We start from the raw sequence: 16812 nt of genomic DNA, 5'->3' as shown, positions 1-16812 counted from the left end.
TCCCCAAAACTTCCTTTCTGCAATGAGAGGTTTTATTAAAGCAATTTTACGGAGCGCTGGGGCAACATCTGCCCTTCCCAGTGGAGCCCGGGGTTCAGGAGTAACGCTGGCACTCCGGCCCCAACTCGCCCAGACACTTGGCACTTGGCGCTTTTCTGCCCCAGAACCCTTTTGTACGGTTTTTTAAAAGTAGGAAATAAATGTATCCTTTTGCTGTAAATTTCCGAGATTCCTTCATCTGTTTGTGCTGGTGCCGGGGCCTCATTTCCTTTGGGTTCTGGCCTCCACGACTTCCCTGCAGAGCTGCCTCAACTCTTTAAAGACTACCTAAGTGGAAATGAGGATTTGGGGCTCAGGGACCTTTGCCCGCCATCTTGGTCGTTAGCCAAGAGCCACACTGTGGTCGGCCCCGGGGAGCCCAGGTTAGCCCAGGCAGGGCCTGAAGCACAGGGTGAGCATCGGGAGCCAAGGCTGGCCCCCAGCGTCTGTTCCTTGTGTGGCTGTGGACAGTGACTCAGAGCCTCCGTTTCTTCCATCTCTAAAAGGGGGGGAATGCTTCTCAGAAAGTCCTTTGCAAAATTACCTTGCTTTGCTCATATTGTATCTATTCCTATATAAAGGATGGGTACAAAGTGGGCATGGGGAGGACCATCCTATTAGGGTTCCTACCAAGTCAGGATTCAGCCGAGGAGATTCACAAGCCAGAGAAGGCAGCTTAAGCTCTTGGAACCAAGGAGAGAGAGAGAGAGGCCTCTAAAAAAGCTAACGGGGCCCCCGGAAAAGAGACAATAAAGGATTTGGGCTTTAACTCCCGGCTGCCATTTGGGGTGATTACACTGAACTGAAACTAAGGCTGCTCCCAGAAGCCCCCCAAGATCCTGCTCCCAGGGAACATATTTTAGAGAAGAACATTACACCATCAGTCCAAGTCACTCTGGGGAATGGAGAGGCCTGACACTTAGTGAGCTCTTTTGGGAGGTGTGTGTGCATCTGACATCACCTGCTGGGGAGGAGGGGCTGCAGATGGGGAGGGGGGCCATCCATCCCTCCCTCTGAGATGCTGCTGCTAAGTGGGGGGTCTGGGGCTTGTGTTAGAGGCGAAAGGGATCATACACACGAGGACACTGAGGCACGCGGGGCCAGAGGTCACAAGCCCCCCCCATAGGACCCCAAATGCCACTTCCTCCTCTTCTCGGAAGGCGGCACATCTACTCACCGGGGAAGGGGAGGGCTCTGGCCTGCCACTGAGGAAGGCGGCTTTTGGGCTCGGTCCTGCAGCTCAGAGAGGACCCCAGGCCCTTGGGAGAAGAGATCACGCAGCTGTGAACTGCTGGGTTCGAGAGAGGGAGGAGGAGCGGGGGCCCTTCCCCGCCTGCCTCAGTGTCCCCACGTGTGCTGGGGAGCAAAGACACAAGCACAGGGGACGGGCAGGGAGGGGCATGATCAGCTTAGGAGAGCTGAGGAGGCCTGGGGCGGGGCTGCACAGGAGGAGGTCCTGAGTGGTCGCCCCAGCCGGCCTTTGCCTCCGCCCGCCTTTCCCCAGGCGAAGGCCCCGCCCCCGCTCAGAGCGGCTGGCCTCCGCGCATGCTCGGAGGCTGCGCCCATCGAGTTAAGAGGCCGCCAGCTAGAGCAGCCCTTCCGGCGGGCGCCGCGGCAGCAGTTTCCATGGGGACTGACTGGCGATGGCGCCGCGAGGTGAGCTGCCCGAGGTGTGTGAGTCTCCGCGCTCGGGGACCCCCGCCCGGCCCTCGGTTTCCCTATAGGTCTAAGGGGAGGAGCGCGCTGGCCGCGGGCGGGCAGAGGTCGGATGGCGAGGGAGGTGGGGGAAGCGCGCGGCCTCGCGGCCCATCGCCCTCGGGTCTCCCCCTCCAGGCCGCCGGCTGTCGTCCATCTCCCTGGAGGTCCTGATCTTTCTCAATGGCTGGTACAGCGCCACCTACTTCCTGTTGGAGCTTTTCGTGTTTATGTACAAAGGTGAGCTCGAGCGACCCTCTCCCCGAAGTGAAGCCCCTTCCCTCCTCCTGGCCCCGCCCTCCTCCTCTTAACTTTGCCGCTCCACGCCCCCCGGCCCCGCCCCAGCACAGCTCCACCTTTCCGTTAGCTTTGCTTGTCCTGTCCCTCTCGGCCCCGCCCCTTCTTAGCTTGTCAGCCCACGCCTCCTGGTCCCGCCCTTTTCTAGCTTTGCCCATCCACGCCCCCCCCTGGCCCCACGCCTCCTGCTCCTAACTTTGCTCCTCCACGGCTCCTAGCTTTGCCTGTCCATGCCTCAGCCCCACCCCCCAGCTTTGCCCCGCCCCTGCTGTTAGCTTTGCCCCTCCATGCCTCTCTGCCCCACCCCCAGCATAGCCCCGCCCCTGCTGTTAACTTTGCCCCTCCACGCCCCCTCCTGCTTCTAGCTTTGCCTGTCCACGCCTCTCAGCCCCACCCCCGGCATGCCCCCGCCCCTGCTGTTAGCTTTGCCCCTCATGCCCCCTCCTGGCCCCACCCCTTCTGCTCCTAACTGCCCCTCCACATCTCCTAGCTTTGCCTGTCCACGCCCCTCAGCCCCACCTCCAGCATGGCCACGCCCCCTGGCCCCACCCTTTCTGCTCCTAACTGCTCCTCCACATCTCCTAGTTTTGCCTGTCCACGCCTCTCAGCACCACCCCCAACATAACCCCGCCCCTGCTGTTAGCTTTGCCCCTCTGGCACACCCCCTCCAGCTCTTTGCTTTGCTTGGACACGCCTCTTGGATCCAACCCCAGATTGGCCCCGCCTCCAGTATGGCGTGGCCCTGCCCATAAACAAGGGCAGGTGCTTTCCCAGGTAGGCTCCTGTGCCACCTGGGGCGAGTCCCTCGCCCTGCCCTGGGCACGCTGGTCATTTTCTGTCTCTTCTCCCCGCTGGCACCAGGGCTCCTGTTGCCGTACCCCACAGCCAACCTGGTCCTCGATGTGGTCATGCTCTTCCTTTACCTGGGCATCGAAATCATCAGGCTTTTTTTTGGTGAGTGGCCTGCAGTGCTCTTGCCCCACCGGGCACTGTCCCGGGCCTGAAGCTGCCGCCATGGCTCCCGGGGAGCTTGGGGAGGGGCCACCCTGGAGGACCCGGCCCAATGAGGAGCCTCCTCCTCCCCAGCCCTCACCCCGCCTCATGCCCAGCCCCCCAGAAGTGGGCTCCTTTCCAAAACCCTTCGCAGGCACTTGGGGGAGGGACATACCTCGTGGCATGTTATTGTCCCAAGTGCTCCTTTTGGGGAGGAGGGAGGAGCCAAGCCTCCTGACTCGGATTCCAAGTCTGGATGACACTGGAATCGGCAGTTGGGTGGTTGGGCATCCCCTGGTGGCCTGGTAGCTCCAAGTCCCTCCTCGATCAGGGCAGGTCACTGGAGGGGACGCCATAGGACGTTTCTTGGACATGTCTTGACAGCTACAAAAGGCAACCTCTGTCAAAGGATGATGCCCCTTGGGATCAGCTTGGCCATGACCTTTCCATCCGCCATGATGGCTTTCTATTACTTCTTGGTGCAGACCTATGTCCTGCGCCTCGAAGCCGTGATGAGTGCCATCCTGCTCATTTTCTGTGGCTTGGAGCTGGTGCTGGAGGTGTTCACCCTCGCCACCTTCAACAGGTACTTCTGCCTCTCTCTGGGAGGGTCCTGGGTAGGGGGAGGAGGGCGGGTGCATGGGGAGGCCAGCTGCTACCTTCTGGTCTCTAACCTGCTCTCTTCCTGCCCCTAGCATGGACACATATTGAAGGACGAGGTCTACTGAGGCCAGACGACAGCCCCCCTGGCGCCCCAGAGACACAGGCTCTCAAGGAGGCTGGCGGCGTCTCCTCCAGGATGGCGAAGGGCACACGGCCCTCTCCCAGGCCCTCCGCCCCGGTCCTTGCTCGGCACTCCCAGAGCGCTGGTTCCGAGTCGTCTGCGTCTCCTAGGCTCCCGGCTTGCATTAGGCCCCACGTGCCCTTTGTGTGTGTCTCTATGTGTGTCTATCTATGTGTGTGATCCGTCCCCCCAGAAGCCCCAGGGCCTGCCTTCCACAAGGATTTCTGCCACTAACTCCAAACCAAGCTCATTCCATTCATTCCCTTCCGAAGGGACCAGGCAGCAACACTCAGCAGCTCGGAGCCTTCTTTTCTTACGCTGTGTCTTGGGACAAACACTATTTTACAATAAATATTTATTTTCTGTTGTGGGGGCTGCTGCCCTTTCCTCATGGCCCTTTCCGTGCACGAAGCCCGGGGGCCCTGGCAGCAGGGGCACCTCGAGAGTTTCAGCCTCTCTTCCTCACCAGGACTTGCTCCGGCTGGTCCTCGAGAACCCGGGGCTTTCCAAAAAGTTTCATCTCATTGGATTCTGGGGCAAGGCTGGAGGCAGACAGACAGGGATGAGAGACGGACAGCTTGGGGGAGGGGAGGGATTTTCTGACCAGTACTTGGAGCTACAGCTGCATCCCCCAGTTGTTCTCTCGCTGCAGGCCACCGGGTCTACCTCCTCTTCCTCTTCCTTTCTTTAGACTCGTGAGGTCTTCCCAGGCTGGGAGACTTGCGCCAAGTCCCGTCCCCTCGGTAAAACGGACTCGGCGGCCTCTCACAGGAAGACCCCAAATCCACACATCTCCTCTAGATGGGCTGGACCCTTCAAGGGGTTACTGCCTTGCTTTTCTCCACTGTGGCTTTAGCACTTGGGACCTTAGTGCTCCCATTTGGGAAAAAGGAACCCACGGGTCTTCCCACAATTGGATGTGAAACCTCATTTCATTTGCACGTTGCCATTACGGACACTAAAAAAGGCAAAGGCTGTCAGAAAAACCCTCAGTTCATTAGGACACCCCTGGATCCTGACCTGATCCAACATCCCTCGCAGCCTGACTTGGAATTGATTGATGGAGGCCAAAGGGACCTTGGAGTTCACCTAGTCCAAGCCCCATTTTATAGAAGCAAACAGGCCCAGAGAGGGGCAGGGATTTGCCCGCCAGCACATGCTAGTGCCGAGCCTTGGGACTTGCCCCCTGCTTCCTCATTCCACCACCCCTGCTGGCTGGATGAGTGCTTAACCGTAATGCTCTGTTTCGGTTTCCTTGGGGTCTCTGGGAGCAGCCTTCCTTGCAGTTCAGTCATCACAAGTACAGCCAGGGGTTAAAGTCCAAATCCCTCATTGTCTCCTTCACTTGGGGCTCGGCTAGTTTTTCTGGAAGCCCATCTCTCCCCTGGTTCCGAGAGCTTGAGCTCTGCCCTCTGAATCTCCCCGACTCCAAAGGTTTGTGCTTCAGCCTCCAGCCACAGCAAGGGCGGCCGATGGGATGAATCTGTCTCGGCCTCCAAGAGCTTCTAGTGCGCTTGTCCTTCTGGCCCTGAGAGCTCCTCCCTTATATGCCCCACGCTGAGTACAGACCAATCATTATATCGCTAGGAAACCATTATTTGTTGTAGGGTTAAATCAGTGCTAAACCAGACTTAACCATCATTTCCTCAATTCCCCTTAGTGCCTTGTTTCAAGTTCTGGCCCAGAATACTTAACTCTGCTTACAAGCCCGGCTCCTCCCTTTGCTACCCAAGTAACCAGAAGCACTTCCTTCCTCCTCCTGCCCAGGAAGTGGCGCGCGCTGCCCTTTGTGAGGCCGGGTCCTGTTACCTCAGCTTCTTTCTGAACTGTTAGGTGGGATGCTTAGATACCAGACCTGGGAATTAGGATGCTGCTAAATGCTCAGCACGAGGCCACCAGGGGGCGCCATGGGATTTGCTAGCTGGCCAGTTCACTCTCCCAGCCTCAGTTTCCTCATCTGTAAAATGAACTGGAGAGGGAAAGCAAACCACTCATTCTTTCTGCCAAGAAATCCCTGGTGGGGTCCCGAAGGGTCAGATCCACCTGAGGTCACCTGGCCAGCCCCACAAATATCTGAGACTGCCTGCGGTCCTGCACCCTGTTCCCAACCCCCAGCACACACCTCCCTCCCTCCCTCCCCCCCCCCACCGGCCATTGTTCCTCCTGTGGAGGGTTAATGACCGTTTCCCAACACCTAAACCAGCCCCTTTACTACACCCCCCCCCCCCCAAGTATCCCGGGGGCACCCAACTCTCCTGCTGTCAGGCCAGGCCTCTCCTTTCCAACAGTTGCTTGGGGAAATTGCCTTTGATGGAGGAAGGCGCCTGGGGAGCCCTTTAAGAGTCAAACCCAAAGCTCAACACGTGTCTCCAATGCAGGGTCCATGAAACGGCTCACACCCCATTTATTATTGAAAATATTTTGTTACAAAAGGAAAAAAAAAGCATACAATGCAGTATAAAAGATTGACAGCGTCATCAAGTTTATTACACAATTTCCAACCTATCAGAAAGAGACAAACAAATCGAATCACCGACAACAGGGGGACGGGGCCTTGGCCTTTTTTTCCCTCAGGTATTTTTCTTTTGCTATCTGGAAATAAAACTAAAAATTGTGTCATTAAGTAAAAAAAAAAAAAAAAACACAAACTCTCCGGGCAAACGGATTTCTGGTATTTTACGGTTTCTTCCTCGAACAACAGTCACCTCATTTGGTTTTCTCTACATTTTAAAAAGACATCGGGAGCTGCTCTCTGGAGAAGAGCGCCACTGAACACTCGAGACTGGGGAAGCCCGGCTCCTTGGAGGAAGTGGGGATGGGACAGGGGGATGAGGGGAGGGAGCCACCACCCCTTCCCTCTGTCCCAAGGGAATGTCTCTCTGACCCTGGGGAACTGGCTCCGTGCTGACCGAAGTGTGAGAGGCCGCGGCTCTCCCGTGCCCTCTGCCTGAGAAGGCCCGGACTAAGTGCGGGGTGCCCTGTGGGGGATGTGGAGGTAGCCCTGGAACCACCAGTGTGGAGAAGCCTAGTTGCCATGGGTGGGATTCTCTGGGACCATCACCCCCAGGGAACCCGGTGGCTGCAAGCTCGGCTCTGGCTCTTTCGTGGACTTCCTGGAGGGGCGAGGGGGAGGCCAAAGGCCAAAACATCCCGGGGACAGCTTCCGATTCCGGAAGCCGGCTCCCCCGGTCGGCAGCCTGATGGCAGGCGCCTGCTTCCATGGCTCTTTTGAAAGGAAAAGCTTTGAGAAGTGGTCAGTGATTAGGCCCCTCTCTCCCCCCAGCTCGTGTAGCCTCTGGCTGGGATTGCCGCTGCCAAGGTGGGGATGTGTTGCAGTGCCTTCCTTTAAAACAAGGAAACGGCCCTCTTGGGGCAAGGGCTCAGGGGAAGAGCGCCTGTCAGAGCTTGTTAATTCACGAGCAGCAAGCAAGCAAAGCAGGGAGAGGCGGGTGCAGACACCTGACAGGTCTCTTGTTTGCCAAGGGACCAATGGGACCAAGGAAACTGGGAGTGCTGGAGGCCTCACGCCTTCCCCGGGAGATCAGGAGAATAACCGTCAAGGAGAGAGGAAGGCAGAACAAATGAGGGCAGAAAATGCTTCTTCCTGCAGGTCCTCCCCAAAGGGCTGAGAGGGCTCTGGGGTTGGAGGCACCACCCTGCAGGGGAGAGGAGGCCCAGGTGGACACAAAATGGGGACCCCTTTTGGTGGGTTTCTGAGAGGCTTTCCCACCTGCCTCAAGCTGCTCCCAGAAAAATACGAACCTCACAAGTTCCCAAGAAAAAGAAAGCACCGTTCTTTTGGAGTCCAAGCATTTGTGGATCATGGGCCCAGCTACAGTCTACCTTCTTCCCTTTCTCTTCTCTTGCCCCTCCCAACCCCAACCAGTCTTTTAGCCCTTTCCCTAGGTAAGCAGGGGTCATGCCAGGACCTGGGGAGGGCTGGGGAGGGTGCCAAGCTCTCTTCGGTCTGGTGGGGCATCAGGTGTTCCCTGGGTGTCTGGAGGGAATTAGGGGGCTTGGGAGAGGGGAAAGGGGTGGAGCGGCCTCCGTCCTTTAGTCCTGATCGAGGTGAGGAGATGCAAGTCCATTAAAAAAAACATTTACTTCCAACCAGACTCCTGCAATGAGAACAGCAGAAGGGGGGAGGGAGAGAAAATACAAGTTAGAGATTTATATTTGATTATCTGGGGATTATCTGGATTATCACCAGCATTTTCTAAAGCAGGAAGCCCATGAGGTCAAAGGATGCTACGGAAAGCAGGAGAGAACATAATTTTGTATGACCGAAAGAGAGAAAAAAAGGAAAAAGGCCTGGTTGGACTATCCTGAAGCAAACAATGACAAGGGCTCAGAAGGACTCTACTGAGATCGGCTCTCGTGGACATCTTAAAGGGTCGTGTGACTGCCGGCTCTCCCGGACAGCAAGGTCAAGCCGTGGCGGAGGGAGACAACAAGAGGCTGACTGTCACAGGTGCTATCAAGGAGAAGAAAAGAGAACGGCTCCATCTGCTGGAGTCCAGGGCAGCCAGCACCCAGCGAGGGAGTCCTGGGGGACAGTCCTGCCCTGCTCACAGCAGGGGGGCCACCAGCTTGGGAGAGCAAACACAAAGTATCCTTGGAGGAAAAGGCCCAAAGGCATTTCCAAATCAGACTGGAAAACAAGGGCCAGAGACCGGTTAGGATTATAAAACTCTCCCAAGCGACAGCACCACTTATGGTTCAAAAAGTGGCAGGGCGAGGACAAGGGCACAACAGAACTAAAGCTGTGTTTCAAAGTCAAACAGCAGCCCCCATGCCCCCGCGCTCCATTTTGGGCCAGGCTGCGATGGCTCCCTGGGGAGGGGGCGTCTTCCACAGCAGGGGCTGGCACCCACGACCTGCTCAGACTCAAAGGCAGAGTTCTGGTCAATGCTGGGAAGCTGCAGGTAATCCCAGAAGAGGCTAATTAGTCTCATGGGAAAGAATTCAATACAGTGTTCAGGCCCCCCCAATGTTAAAGGGACGAGCAGCTATATTACAAAAGAGGGTGCAGAAATCTATTCCCTTCTTAAGTCAAATAAAGCAAATACATGTGCGGCGCGCCAAGGAAAGAGGAGGCCTGGACTGGAAGTCAGAGCAGAGAGGTGGGAAAGGATGGCAGGCCGAGCCAGACTTCTCCCCCACTAAAGCATCCGCACCTTACAAGCTTAGACCAGTCACTCGCTCTCTTCCAGAGCACCTGAAGCCCCAGAAGGTCACCCAGCCCACCTGGGTGCAGCTTGTGCTGTGAGTGTTTCTGACAGCAAACGCAGGAATCTGAGCATGAATCCCACTGTTACAAGTCACTGGGCCTTTTTGTTCCATCTCCTCCTCTGAAATGTGGGTTTGGACTAGGTGACTAGATGGTCCCACATTATTTAATGAATCCACAAGCCAGAAAATACTACAGAACCCTTCCACTAACATCTACTGTCCCTTTTCCTATTTTAAAGGATCCTCCCCTCCAAAATAGCAAAGCAGCCAAAAGAACACGTGTTCATTTTATAGGTGGGAACAGTTATGTGAAGTAATAATGAAACAAGGCAAAGAATCCAATCACTCAGTTTGGCCCATTCAGATTGGATTAACGGTGTCTAAGAAATTGTTTTTCCTGAGTCAAAAGGGTCAGAATGGCAATGAAAATGAGGAGTTTATCTCTAGGAGTCTGAAGATTATTCTTGAGTAGCCCTGAATAATGTACCAAGTGTCCAAATAACAGAAACGCACCCTACCCACAGTCTTGGATTACCCTCAAGTGATCAGAAAAAAGTATACATGCAAACAAAATGTCACCTATGGAGTATTCCTGCCAAACTTGAAAAGGAACTTGATGGTTTCAAAGGAAATGAGATGGAGCCTCATTCTAAACCAACTGCTGACTCTCTTGGAGTGAGTTTTCAGTGGAGGCTGGAAAGACCAAAGATCCTTGGGAGAGGCGTCCCATACATGGGGCCCCAAAGTGAAAAGTCAGTATCACCTCCTCAGACTGAGGCCACATCTTCTGATGAGGACAGGCAGCCACGGGGCTTAGAAAAGGTGCTGAGCCTGGTCCGACAGCACAGAACTGGCCGTCACAAGGCCTTTCTCACTATGAGCAGCTACCAAGAATTAAGAATCTCTGCACCAGAGAGGGATAAATATTTAAAAGCTGGGCATTATAGAGTTTTAACTCTGCTCATTCTGAGGAGGGAGGACAATTTGTTTCACTAGGGTCAGAGAACCAACCAGAAAAAGGGACCACCATAAAAACCAAAAAGAACAAATAGCTCCTGAATTTCACCTCAACTGCTACGAAGGGAAAAGTCTGTTACTAACAAAGGACCCACACTTGAAGAGGGCCCAAGGTGGCAGAAAACCTCCCCATAGATCTATGATATTTAAATGGAAGCATTAAATGACAATTCACTCTTGTAACACTAAATACCAAAAAAATTGAAGAAGCCATATTGTTCATTTCTGTTTCCTGCACAGAATAATCGAATCACCTTTGTAGAAGCAGTTCAACGTGAATCATTCTTTGCCAAGGCCAAGGGGCTTTTACAAGTGCTTCACACAGAGCAGAGACTTAATTTGTTTGTCCAATGAGTTGCTTTAGTAGTTCTAATGATGCGATTTGCCAGATCTTCTATTATTCCCTCAATCAAGAAGCAACACGGCACAGCGCACTTGGGTTCAAATCCCAGCTCTGCTATGTATTAGCCATGTGATTGAACAAGAACTTCCTGGCTGGCTCAGGTGACCTCCAAGCTCTTAACTCTACCAATGCACAGCAGACCCTCATCACAGTAAGAATTACGGTCTCCTCTTACAGACAGGAGCCAGCTCCAAAGGACGCGCTGCCCCCGCCAGCGTGGGGGAAGACGGCACCAGGGAACGCACACAAATCCGTCAGGATGGAGGCCAAGCAAACTGGCACCCAGGCGTCATTCAAAATGTCTCCTTGTTCTGCACACCAAAGGTGGGGAAGCCAGCCCCGACTTCTAGGAAAGGAGCAGACTGAGTGTCACTCGGAGAGGTACAAAGGTCTGGAGTTCACACCTGGGTTTGTCCCAGCAGCGTGACCCAGGAAAGGAGCTGCCCTCCAAATGCCTTTACCAAATCTTGACGGTGGCAAACTCCACAAAGGCTGCGGGGCCCATCCAAGAGCAAAGAGCAGTTCACCCAAACCAGAGCCTCCCAGCACCACTGGTCTCCAGGGAGCATGAAAAGGAAGCTTCCAAAGGAGACAGGAGACAGCTCAGAAAGGCATCCGTTCCGATCAACTTTCCTAACGTCACCCCTCCCCCCCAACTAACCACCCTCGTGTTCTGAGGACGGGGCTACCGAGGTGATGCTCTGGGGGCCAGTTCTGACCTCGTATTTATTACCTGCCGCCAACAGCTTCTCAGAGGTAAGCACCTCATGTCCACAAGCCGTCTCTTAATTTACAGACAACCAGGAAGCGCAGCCTGAAGCAGTCGGCTTCCCTCTCTGCCTCACGCATCCTCTCACCCCTTCACAACCACTCAGGCCCGGCTCCTCTCTATTTTGGTGACCAGTCTCTCTACCCCCTTCACCTCCAAGGCCAAAAGGGAAGAACACACACAGAAATATCCTGACATACACGACACCCACAAGTCTACAACGCGCTGTTTGGGAAATACAGGGAAACACAAGCTTGCGCCTAGAAGAGTCTCCAATCGTAGAGCTGGGAAGGGGTCCTGCAGCCTTACAAAAAGGCTCTGCATGAAGCAGACAGCAAACACCGCCCGTCCCAGACAAACGGGCATTTAGCTTAAATTTTAAAAACCCCAAAGGAAGCAGTCGATGACCTTCCTGGATAACTTTCATTTTATAATCCTCAATTTCAGCAAGCATCCCTATTTACTAGCCTAAATCCTTCCTGCTGCCACATGGAGCCCTTCTCCTCTCTCAATCTATACTTGAAAAACAGTTGGTTGTCATTTTCTGTCCAACACCCCCATTCTTAAAGGTTGCCCCCCCCCCCCATCTTCCTTCTCTAAACCCCCAACTGTCCTCTTTTTCACAGATGGGCCGTTTTCAAAACCGCGAATCTGGCACGGCACAGACCAACAGGTAGGAGTGATACCACTGCATGGGGTGGGATGGGGAGGACTTGGACCGGCTTTGTCCTTCCTGCCAGGCTCCCTAATTCAGGGCAGGGGGGCCGAGAGCGTGGCTGATCCCCAGAGGCGGCAGCAGGGGCCGCACATGCCCAGCTCCCCCCTACCGCTAGACTGGGCCAAGAGCAGGCTCCTCCCAAGCTGGGGTTTCACCCCCAGAAACCCCAAAAGAAATGTAGCCAGGGTGGAGCCAATCTCACCTTTCTCAGTGGTGCCGGTCCCGCTCTCTGTCCCGGTGTCTCTCATGTTCCCGATTCCTTTCTTGGAAATAATCCTCGTGCCTATCCTCATTGTGGAGCAGGTCCCGGTGCCTCCGGCTGCTCTCACGGGACCGGCTAGGTGATCGCTCACGGGACCGGTGTCTTTTCCTGTTGGAAAAGATTCTTCCTTCAGGGTTCTGCAGAGAGGCTCAATGGCATTCTCATCAAGATGTTCAAGAGCTTTTCTGGCACGCTGGCTGTCTGAGCATCTGACTTAAAGTCTCCATTTATGTCAGAATATAAAACTCATACAAACTCCAACTTATTTTCTTAATGCAGCTGCCTCCGTTATTTCCTTGCTAGCCTGTGACAATCATTAATAAAAACTTTCCGACTTCCAGAACTCCTCCTAGAGGTCAGGGCCTCCCCCACCCTGAGGAGGGGTCCAAAGGGGTGGGGAGACCAGCAGAGCAACCGGGAACTCACCTGGAAGAGCTCCCGCTGGCACCCACACTGTAGGACTTGGCTTCGATGCCATGAAGACAGTCCTTTAGGGAGGAGATGAGCACACGGCAACGTTCGTCGTTGGCGACCCGGGATTGTTTGATGACAGCAATGGCTGTGAGGAGCGTCTCAATAGCGTCACTATAATCCCCTGATGCGGGATGGGTAGGAAAGGCCAAGAATGAGTAGGAGAGCAACGGAAGCAAACCGGACCAAGAGGGAGGAGACGGAAGCCGAGCCAAAGCGGGATGCCCGTGCACGTCCCAGGACTGCCCGACCAGTCCCGAGGCCCTCCAGCTCCCACTGGCCCCGGCCAGCACAGGGCTCGTGCTCAGAGAGCCGGGGACGGCACCTCAGCCAGGACCCTTTGGGACGGAAGGCAAGTTAAGAGAGGAAAGAGTCCGAGGACGGAGTCTGCCGAGAATAACAAGGTCTCGAGGATACTCTGAGGGAGCAGAAAGGAGGACTTGGAGCTAGTCGTGCAAGAAGAGGACAGACCAGAGACGGGGAAGTACAGAGCAGTCAAGAAATACAGCAGGAGATGAAGAAAACGGGATAAAGATTTAATCAAACGTGAGAGAAGATTCTCTAGGAGAAAGTTCAGGAGAGGAAAATGGAGCCCACTCCTCCTGCCTCTAAGCCCCATTAGCAGGTGGGAACAGCCTGGGGGAGGGCGGGGCGGGGGGGCACTTTGATGAGGAAAAGACCATCCCCGGAAGGATGATGCTAAGGTTTCCAGCCCAATGTTCTTCTTGGCACCCAGTTGTCAATCTGGCCCAAAGCCCTGGACCTAACACGGAACAAGAAAGGCACACTAACACACAAACATCTGTTTAACGAACACCTGCCTCGTGCAGGCACCTACTCACCCCAAGTCTCCCCGTGAGATGGCAGTGAGACTGCACTGCCCAGCCCGGGACTGCCCGGCCCCGCTGCTTGAGCTCAGCAGGACCCAGGCCTCCCCCCCACTCTGGCTGGCCCAGAGGCCGATCCGTACCAGCCGAGATGGCCTTTGGTCACCTTGTGACCGGCCGGTCAGAAATCTACCCTGAAACGGCCAATCTGATCGAGTCCCGCTATTCCAGAGTACTCTGTCTCTGCCGATATCAGTTGGTCCGTTGTTCAAGAAAGACGTTTACGAGGCAGAGACGTCCCACCACAGCCCAGAGCAGAAGTGGAATACGAACACTTGTCCCGGTGCCAAGTTGGATTGTGTACACAAAAGGACATTTGGGAATGATTTCTAGCCTAGCAAAAAACCTTCCCCAAACACACTGGGAATAGGACAGAAGCCTAAATGCAAACCTGTCCCCGAAGTGTCTCTCTCTCTCAAAATCCCTGCAGAGGACGAGGGAGGGAAGACACACAGGAGATGGAAGCAAAGGCAAAAGCAGTTACCTGCACTGGCCCCAGAGACGGCTTTGGAAATGGCACTGCTAGAGATTGCTCTGTTCCGATTCATGATCTCCTCGAACTCGGCTTCGCACACTGTCGGGGGCGGGGGGCCCAGTTCTCGGCTGCACGGAGACAACACCATCCCTGACCGCCCGTGGCACTTAGATCTGTACCGTACAGCAGGGCACTTTATTGGTTATGATGTTGCAGCGATCTCTCGTTCACATGTCACTTCCTCCAACCCCCTCCCCTCCCCCGCCCAGTGAGAACAGCCTGACACTGTCCCCCACTTTCAACCCCCGCCCCCAACTCATAGGCATCCCACACTCATCAAGCCCATCGGGGTGAATGATGAGCCCAAAGCATGGGCCGAGCAGCCGACAAGAACCCCCGTGGAAGGGCAATACAAAAGTCAGGTGGCAGGGGTCCCACACAGAGATGCACGAGCAAAAAGCGAGGGTCCCATCCGCCTGGGCAGCCCCATGGACTCCCCTCCAACAGAAGGACAAAGGGCAGCCCTTACCTGCCATGGTGGTTATAGGGTGCAGAGGCCTTGATGTAAGCATCTGGCGGAGGCCCCACTGCAGCATTTGGTGGGGGGAAGAAGGCGGGATTGAGGTGCAGGGCAGGTGGAATGGCCCCCGGGGGAGGCACAGCCAGGTGGGGAGGCAGTCGGGGAGGCGGGGGCATGAGATGCTGGTAATGGATACCAGGAGGCGGAGGAGGGACCCCAAAGCCTGAGGAAAGAGGTGGCGGGGGCGGGATGGGTGGTGGGGGCAGACCCATCAGGGGAAGAGCTGAGGGAGGGCGGCTGAAGTAGGGCAGCACGCTGGGGGGCTTGTCCACTCGAGGGGGTGGGGGCACAAGGTTCTCGGTGGGTGTGGCCCGTCCGTCAGCAGAATCACTAGAATCTCGGGAGTGGGCCCGCGGCGGAACTCCTACGAAGCAAGAGAGAGCTAGCGTCACTGCCCTGGGCACCAGACACAGCCCCAGCACAGTCCAAGCCGAGCACGGGGCTGGCCCCCATAAAGTGCCTGCAGTGAGGGGGGCCAGGACGGACTCTGCTAAGGGGACCTCAAGGCACACTTCAGCGAGGCCACAGGCTCTGCTGCTCCTGTTTCTTTGTAAAGCCTTTCTGGGAACCTCAGGGTTGGGGAGTGTGCTTGATGAGTCATTCCTCTGCCCTGAGACTCCCCTAAACTCCACAAAAGCATCGTTACCCCCCCCTTCCAGAAGGAAGGGGGCCCAGCAAGAGAACTAAGGCCTGCTCAGGGGCACTCAGCAAAATGGAGTCGACACAAGAGCTCCAACCGAGCCCACGATCTTCCTCTGGGTGACTGCCAAAGCATCCTCATCTTCCTGACACCTACCAACATGTCACCTGCCACAGCACAAATGGAGCGGGACAAGAACCTGGTGACCGGGGTGGGAAGGGTGGGGTGCCAGTGGGAACAGAGAAGGGGTGAAGAGGAGGCTGTCATGAGAACCTGCCCATAGAACATAGCCTAGGGTCAACAGGCCCACCAGTCCACCTCAAGCCCCCTGACTCCCAAGAAAGAAGCAAGTGGGCCACAGAAGACTTGGAGCCCTCTCAGCTGCTTCACCCAGAGGTCCTCAGAAACTGTGTCCCTGGCTGGGAAGCCCTGATCCCAGAATGCTGCAATGGACGCCTTTCTCTTGCCTTGCCCCCAGTGAGGATTTCCACAAGAGCAGAGTGAGGCACCTGGGAAAAGGGACACGGGAAGGGGCAATGGCGGTCAAAGCACCCCTCACCACAAACACCAGAGATCTAATCAGCCTGGCCGCCTCATCGGCCCCGACTTCCGCAGGCCGATGCGGGGGGCACCTGAGCCCCTCAGGCAGTAAACACATCTTAAGAACCTCAGTCTCTCACAGACTCAACACTTCAACTTTCCCTTCCTGGCAACAATTTTCCGGCCTGGGAGATTTGGAGCCCAAGCTGTCCACAGGCCCCCAAAGTAGCCGCTCCACAGGAGGCAGCAGCTCCGCCTCCGGAGACCACCGTGGAAGACATGGCCGCCAGAAAGCACTGCCACGGCATCCACCATCTTAGTCCCCCAAGAGTAAAGCGGGAAGAGAGGATCGGGCCTGCTTCCCCTGGGACCGGGGGTGGGGTGGGGTGGGGGGAGGGGTCGGGTCTAGAATCTCTAAATGAACCAAAGGGACTCGGAAGGCTTAAGCGGCTGAGGAAGAGGAGTGGGACTCCAGCCCAGAACACGAGGCGCCAAACCCCTAGGAACCAAAAGCTCCAAGTCTAATCAGAGAGCTATTTTCCTATAGAAAAGCCAGGGGACCGTCCTTGGGCCTGGGGACGAGACCCAATGCAGGCTGAGCTTGGCAAGCAGGGCCTAAAACAGTGGTGGAAAATGCTCAGGGACCCCGCTGTCGCTAAGCAAGGCTGAGGCCGGCTGGCTGTCTCAGGCTGGACCTCGAAGGGTGGCTGTCCCCACAGTCCAGGGTCTGGTCCTCAGCTTTTGCAGGTTCAGAAACTCGGTTTTATCAGTTCACCCAGGGGTGATCGGACCCTGGGGGATTGATTCACGCTAACCAAACTCACAAGAGACTGATTCATAAATCAGAATGCCAATTTATTAATTTACAATGAGAAATATAACTGCCAAGCGGACCGGAATACTTGTGTCGGCTGGTCAGCGCATTCTCTTCCCAGTAGGAGAGCCTATTTGGGAAACCAAATTAAGATCAGAAGGTTGCTTGGTGAGTACAGTCAGATGAACTTAAGGGA

The 16812-nt window shown here is 55.5% G+C and overlaps 2 protein-coding genes across 12 annotated transcripts in view; one reads left to right on the top strand and one right to left on the bottom strand.

Moving 5' to 3' along the window:
- Positions 1–6: 6 nt before the first annotated feature.
- CPSF7 (cleavage and polyadenylation specific factor 7) overlaps positions 7–16812 on the bottom strand; it is a 25400-nt gene continuing 8594 nt past the window's right edge. For 4 of the 10 annotated variants that reach the window (XM_031941719.1, XM_031941724.1, XM_031941728.1 and 1 more), the window contains exons 6-10: positions 14572–14986; positions 14052–14215; positions 12636–12804; positions 12150–12317; positions 6262–7926 (exon numbers count right to left, since the gene is read on the bottom strand). In XM_031941719.1, the coding sequence (XP_031797579.1) occupies positions 12155–12317; positions 12636–12804; positions 14052–14215; positions 14572–14986 (911 nt within the window). In that variant the 3' untranslated portion in view covers positions 6262–7926; positions 12150–12154. The other 6 variants (XM_031941725.1, XM_031941726.1, XM_031941723.1 and 3 more) reach the window with 5 other exon arrangements.
- Positions 1590–4178, top strand: TMEM216 (transmembrane protein 216). 2 transcript variants are annotated; one of them, XM_023506456.2, is made up of 5 exons: positions 1590–1695; positions 1873–1974; positions 2893–2985; positions 3409–3610; positions 3720–4178. In XM_023506456.2, exons 1-5 carry the CDS (start codon positions 1683–1685, stop codon positions 3733–3735), a joined length of 426 nt encoding a protein of 141 aa, XP_023362224.1. In that variant the 5' UTR covers positions 1590–1682; the 3' UTR covers positions 3736–4178. The 2 variants fall into 2 exon arrangements, with proteins under 2 accessions (XP_023362224.1, XP_012408213.1); XM_012552759.3 differs by having other exon boundaries at positions 1598–1709.

Source organism: Sarcophilus harrisii, chromosome 6 (assembly GCF_902635505.1).
Source record: "Sarcophilus harrisii chromosome 6, mSarHar1.11, whole genome shotgun sequence".
Lineage (NCBI taxonomy): Eukaryota > Metazoa > Chordata > Mammalia > Dasyuromorphia > Dasyuridae > Sarcophilus > Sarcophilus harrisii.
The sequence above is the reverse complement of the archived record's forward strand: the minus strand, read 5'-3'. Positions and strand labels throughout refer to the sequence as shown.